Source organism: Leptonychotes weddellii, chromosome 8 (genome assembly GCF_054177405.1).
Source record: "Leptonychotes weddellii isolate Sample4059 chromosome 8, ASM5417740v2, whole genome shotgun sequence".
Classification (NCBI taxonomy): domain Eukaryota; kingdom Metazoa; phylum Chordata; class Mammalia; order Carnivora; family Phocidae; genus Leptonychotes; species Leptonychotes weddellii.
The window spans coordinates 59,499,452-59,506,419 of NC_138376.1; the positions used below are offsets into that span (position 1 = coordinate 59,499,452).

The 6,968-nt window shown below is 39.4% G+C and overlaps 1 protein-coding gene across 1 annotated transcript in view; it reads left to right on the top strand.

Annotated features, from left to right (window-relative positions):
- BCKDHB (branched chain keto acid dehydrogenase E1 subunit beta) overlaps positions 1-6,607 on the top strand; it is a 205,376-nt gene extending 198,769 nt beyond the window's left edge. The window contains exon 10 of the mRNA XM_081828582.1: positions 6,459-6,607. Coding sequence (XP_081684708.1) covers positions 6,459-6,599 — 141 coding nt within the window. The 3' untranslated portion in view covers positions 6,600-6,607. The remainder of the gene's footprint in view (positions 1-6,458) is intronic.
- Positions 6,608-6,968: the final 361 nt, after the last annotated feature.

Consider the following 6,968-nt stretch of genomic DNA (forward strand, 5'->3'; position numbering starts at 1 on the left):
TCTTGCACAATTCACAGCGCTTACCAGAGCACATACCCTCCCCAGTGTCTATCACCCAGTCACCCCCTCCCTCCCACCACACTCCCCACTCCAGCAACCCTCAGTTTGTTTCCTGCAATTAAGAATTCCTCATATCAGCAATAGCAGAATTTTTAATGCCTCTAATTTGCTGTTAAGTAAACAGAGGCTCGGAGAAGTTAAATCATCGGAAAACAAAGATTCCCTTCAAATAGAATTCCAAATTCCATGCTGTATCAATTATATTTCCACAGCTTTGCCATAAAAACAATGAAAAGATTTGTGGAAAGTGACAAAGGCCCAGTGAGGAATGTCTAAAACTGATTTCAGTGCTATGACTCCTGTGACGGAAGAATTTATGCTTCATGTACTGAAAACTCTAAGGGGGTTGGGGGGCACCTGGGTGGCTCAGATGGTTAAGCATCTGCCTTCGGCTCAGCCCATATTGGGCTCCCTGCTCAGCGGAGCGCCTGCTTCTCCCTCTCCCTCTGCCTTTCCCCCTGCTTGTGCACTCTCTCCCTCTCTCTCAAATAAATAAAATTTTAAAAACAAAAAACAACTCTAATGGGGAGATGCGGTTAAGTGCTGAGAGATCTTGAATGATCCCATGAAAGCCCTGATCTATACACATTTACATACACACAGTATATACTCGATATTATGTTCACCAAAACACAGGACTAAATGCAGTACACTTAATTTTTAGAAACCTGTTGATAATTTTAGTTTTCTTAAAACAATAACAGATCCTCTTGTAATTAATTTTTACTTACTCTCTCTTACCTGCTAAAAAATATCCAGGCTCTCTGTCCTCTGCAATCTCAACAAGACACTTAAAACTTTGTTTTGTTGCAGAAAATAGGCAAATAAAGAATTTATTTTGCTTGCATTTATGATTTTTATGATTTGGCATTATCATTTCAGATTGTCCGCTTCCTTTTCTGGTTAAAATATGCATAGCAGCCCAGATGGCTAATATATAAACAATTTGAGTGATGCTTATTTAAATCATTTAGGCTAGCTCAAGAGGTTGCTGAGAATCGGGACCATCTGTTTATTGCTCTATGTGTTACTTCTAGGCTTAAGTGTGTGCTTTCACCTTCTTCACATTGTTTTAGCCTTTACCTTCCTGATATATACACGGAGGAGGTTTCTTAGACTCAATTTAACCCTTTATGCCTCTTGAGGCTCTGTTCTAAAACCTTAATCCCAACCTGCCTTCTATTTTACCATTTCTTTTTATTTTAGTTTTTCCTGTTACTACTATCCTCAACAGTCACTTCGCAGATGAGTGACTAGGAACATGGGCTTTGTAGTCAGGTTAGAACCTCATCTGTGAAATGGAATGTAATACCTACCTCATAGATTTGTGAGAATGATTAAACAAGATAAAATATAATTCATTACATACTATTCTGCTACATCCTAAGTACCAGTTACTATTATTAACATGTTTTAGAAAGAAAATTCTCATGACAAAAAGACATTCAGAAGTAAATTTCGAATACCATATACTAGAATTTCACACAATGGTCTTTTGGAAGGAATATCTGTTTCTCCTTAAACACCTGACTAGGTGAAAGCACACACCACAACAAAATGTATGTAGGCATTACCGGCGGATGGCATGAGGGTTACACCCCTCTTTCACTGGATCCACGGTGAAACTTTGGACCATGAATAGCTGGAGAAAAGTTTTCTCTTGGCACCTGTCCGGGTTCTCTTCTGATGTCCCTGGTTACATATTAGACTGTAATCTGCTTTGGAACCTCACCTTCACATTTATAATGGTTCCCTGTGGACTGAGCTGGTCCACATACAAGCTCTCCAAGGAGAGAGACCAGAAACTGGTCTCTCCCACATTAGCCCCTGTGCAGGCCATGACCTGTAATCCTCACAACCTGTGGGTGCGCTGATTACTTCTTCCTAATTTTATGTGGATTACTATTTCTGAATCAAAGAGCATCAGAGTTTTTAAAGTCTGAGTATGCTTATGTAGTCAATGGAAAAGAAGAATACAATTAATCTGGATGGTCTTGGAAATTCAGGGCACATGGTTACTGTAGTGAATAGTGTCATAATATGGTATAAAATAAGAGATACATAATTTCTAGAGGGTTAATCGGGTACATTGGTCTACAGATCTGCTAATGAGATTCAAATTTTTTTTTAAAGATTTTATTTATTTAACAGAGAGAGACACAGCGAGAGAGGGAACACAAGCAGGGAGAGTGGGAGAGGGAGAAGCAGGCTTCCCGCTGAGCAGGGAGCCTGATTCCGGGCTCGATCCCAGGACCCTGGGATCACGACCTGAGCCGAAGGCAGACGCTTAACGACTGAGCCACCCAGGCGCCCCTCAAATTTTTTTTTTTTTGTAAGTGTGTGTGTGTGTGTGTGTGTGTACAGCTTCTGTAAGAAAAAACAGGTTGAACAAGGATGCCCTGTTTTGATGGTTGCTCAGAGAAACATATAGCCACACATAAGTCATTTGTATATGAAACAGTCCATTAGGAGATCGCTCTGTGCAGCTGCTTGACCCAAACATTTTTTTTCCTCAGTCTCTTTGAAAAAGCCTTAACACAAGTCCGTGGAAGGAATAACTTAAGTCTCTTTAATAATACTTCAGTTAGGGGCACCTGGGTGGCTCAGTCGTTAAGCGTCTGCCTTCGGCTCAGGTCATGATCCCAGGGTCCTGGGATTGAGCCCCACATCAGGCTCCCTGCTCAACGGGAAGCCTGCTTCTCCCTCTCCCACTCCCCCTGTTTGTGCTCCCTCTCTCACTGTCTCTCTCTCTCTGTCAAATAAATAAATAAAACCTTTAAAAAAAATAATAATACTTCAGTTAGCAAAGCACTAAAATGTGAAACTGTTTCAATTGGTCAGGGCATATCCTTATAAAATTGAATCATAGTCCTCTGTTACGTATTTTTCTGTTGTCTTCCATGATTTTTTTAATTTGAATTCAATTAACCAACGTATAGTACATCCTTAGTTTCTTCCATGATTTTTCAAATATATTTTATATATTTATATACAGTACTTTAAAACCCTTTCATTTCACTTAATGTACAGTAATTTTTTCCAAATTAGGGAAATGCTACATATAAAGTTACAAAACTAACATAAAACAGTAACCTTTATTCACACAAGAAGATGATCCTGTACTCTTTTATGTCAGTGTCATTTAATTACAAAAGTAATCCTGTTTCATAAAAACTCAAACAATACATATAAAGTGTGCGGTAGAGTCCTTTCTTACCTCTTTGCTTCTCCTGACCTCAGAGGGTGACCACTGGTTATAGTTCAAGTGCGACCTTTCAGACCTTTTTCTATGCCCATGCAAACACACAGGTGTATCTTGTAAAGAGTGACTGTAACATTCTTGAGGAATTAGGAGCACTGCTATGTGGAGAAAAAGTTTGATGATGTTAGTTGTTATGTTAAAAAGATTCATTCTCACAAACACAGGCAGATCGTTTTGTTGTAGCCCAGCTTTCCAAGTTTGAAGGAGTACTATTTTATACCAGCTGTGAAGTCAAGGGCATTTAGTAAAATGTTTTACCTTTGATTTTCTGTACTTCGCAGTTTGACCATGGATAGTTTATGAAGAGTACAGTATTCAGGGAAGATGGGAAAACAGCCAGTGTCAACTAAAGTAATAAAACGGAGTTAATCCCATGTCAACAATTTAAATTCCTTTAAAATTACTTGTTGCAGTCAAGAAACAATGCACCAATCTGTCATTTTTTTTTTTTTTTAGCTTAGTAGTAGGTGGAATTTCTTAGGTGACTCTAAACCTTATATATCTAGTGTTCTCAAGTTATTCATGAAGATTTCCTGTTGAGAGGAAAAACCAGCATTTATTTGGCGTTTGACACTATAAATCACAGTGGTTATGGGGGCAGAGGGAGGTCCGTAAATGGCCACTTGGATCTCTTTGATGCTAATTTGTCCTGTTCCCAGGCCCTTTCTGCCCTGATATGCTTGCCACTTAAAGAAATATGCACAGAGGATAGGCAGTGAGCATCAGGATTCCTTCATGTAAAAATTTCTGCTCAAATGAAAATTTTAGAATACTACAATAGCCAAACTATGGAAACAGCCCAAGTGTCCATTGACTGATGAATGGATAAAGATGTGGTGTGTATATATATGTATATATATGTGTGTGTGTGTATATGTGTGTGCGTATATGTGTGTGTGTGTGTGTATGTATACACACACAATGGAATACTACTCAGCCATAAAGGGAATGACATCTTGCCATTTGCCACAATGTGGATGGAGCTAGAGACTATAATACTAAGTGAAAGAAGTCAGTCAGAGAAACAAAGATAACCATATGATTTCACTCATATGTAGAAATTAAGAAACAAAACAAATGAGCAAAGAGACCAAAAAAAAAGAGAGAGAGCAAAATCAAGAACCAGACTCTTAACTCTAGAGAACACCCTGATGGTCACCAGAGGGGAGGTGGGTGGGGGGATGGGTGAAATAGGTGCTGGGGATTAAGGAGGGCACTTGCTGTGATGAGTACCCAGTGTTGTGTGGAAGTGTTCAATCACTATGTTGTACACCTGAAATGAATATCACACTGTATGTTAACTGGAATTTAAATAAAAACTTAAACAAAATAAAGCATTGTGTAAAGGAACAAATTAAAATAAAATACAGTTAGGTAAAATATGTAAGGAAAGGTGGACCTCAAATCCTTTGTAAAGCAAGGTAATACAGAAAGTAGATGTATAAAAAACCTGAAGTTTTTTGCTGTTGTTGTTGGCTTTTTGTTTTGTTTTGTTTTGTTTTTAGTATAGTTGACACACAGTGTTCCAGGTGTATGACTTAGAGATCTGACAAGTTTATATACTGGGCTATTTCAGCACAGGTGTAGCTACTGTCCGCCCATTACGTCACTGTTACAGTATCACTGACTGGGTTCCTTGTGCTCTGCTTTTTCTTCCCATGACTTAACTCATTCTATAGCTGGAGGCCTGTTATCTCCCTCTCCCTGTCACCCATTTTGCCCAACCCCCCACCCTCCTCCCCTCTGGCAACCATCAGCAAAAACCTAAGATTTTATATGAGGTAAGAGCTGGGAAGGGTAACATTAATACCATCTTCATAGGAACAGTTTAAAGATTTTATTTATTTATTTGAGAGAGAATGAGATAGAGAGCATGAAAGGGGGGAGGGTCAGAGGGAGAAGCAGACTCCCCACCGAGCAAGGAGCCCGATGTGGGACTCGATCCCGGGACTCCAGGATCATGACCTGAGCCGAAGGCAGTCGCTTAACCAACTGAGCCACCCAGGCGCCCCCATAGGAACAGTTTAATCACATAGCTCCCTTTAGATTTTTTTTAATTCTCTAAACATTTTATTTTCAAGTTTGAATTTGTCACCTGAATATTTTTTTTTTTTCCTGCAGATAGTTTCCTGTAGGATTCCTCAAGTGTGGTTGGGATTTTACATTTTTGAACCAGAGCCCTGGCCTCATGGAGTTCATTGTCTCTCAAGAGAGACAGATAATTGGGCAACTACAGTTCAGTACTGTGAGAGCTCAGGGCAGAAACCCCTCTGTCAGTGGTGTGGGGTTGGGGAAGTGCCACCAGGGAAGGCTTCCTGGCAGAGGTGACTCCTAACATGATATCTGAGAGATGTGCACACACCAGTCAGGCAAAGAGCAACAGGCTTGGGCTGGGAATTGGTCAGGGAACCATCAGCATCTACCAAAGCCTGGCCATGAGAGAATCCAGAATACAGTTAAGTAACTGCTAGAAGTTCAGTCTGACTGTAAGGTAATTAGAAACATTTATTACGATAGTAATACTGTCCATTGTATATAAAATTTGAAAAATACAGGAAACAAGAGAAAACATATGCCATCACTCATTTCCAGCTGCAGAGTTTCCTGTGAACGTTTTCTTATGGTTTTGTCATGCCTTACATTTGTATTTACAGGACAACACATTTGGTATGCTCCCAGGGCAGCTTAAACCAGAGCTATGTATGGAGGCATAAATGCATGCATGTATGAAGGCATTTTATTTTTTTTTAATTTTCTTTTTAAAGTTTTATTTATTTATTTGAGAGAGAGAAGGCGAGCATGGGGGGAGGGTCAGAGGGAGAAGCAGACTCCCTGCCGAGCAGGGAGCCCGATGCAGGACTCGATCCCGGGACTCCAGGATCATGACCTGAGCCAAAGGCAGTCGCTTAACCAACTGAGCCACCCAGGCATCCCTGTATGAAGACATTTTAAATAAAATTGGGATCATGCCAAACATGCTGTGTGTTACTTTATTTTTTAACTTTTTTTTTTTTTTACATTACAAAATACTTATTTTAATGCCCTTGGATAGAATTACATTTCAAGTGGAAATGTTTCATCTCTGTGAATAAAAAGAAATATTCTTGAAGTGAGCTATCTGTATTCTTCTCTGCAGGAAGAATGTTTCCTGAACCTAGAGGCTCCTATATCAAGAGTATGTGGGTATGACACACCGTTTCCTCATATTTTCGAACCATTCTACATCCCAGACAAATGGAAATGCTATGATGCCCTTCGAAAAATGATCAACTACTGATCATATTGGTAAGTCAGCCCTGCATTTTGGCAAAGCTGGCATATATCACATGACTGTTCCGTTAACCAAGAGCCACGGTCATCAGTGCATTGGCAATTTCCAGAACAAAGTGGATTGAAGAAAAGAAATTGAAATTTATAGTGGTATATTTACATATAATAGAAACACATCAGGTATATGTTTATCTGAAATCTATAAACCATGCGTGCGTATATTAACATTGAGTAATCAAATATACCTTACTCCACTCTTCCAACTTTACCCTCATTTCTGTATATTTTTATCAGCCATTGTTCATGAATTGGGTTAATTTCTGTTATTTAAAAATGGTCCTTTGAGCACCATTGGTTTGGACTCCAGTGAATTTAA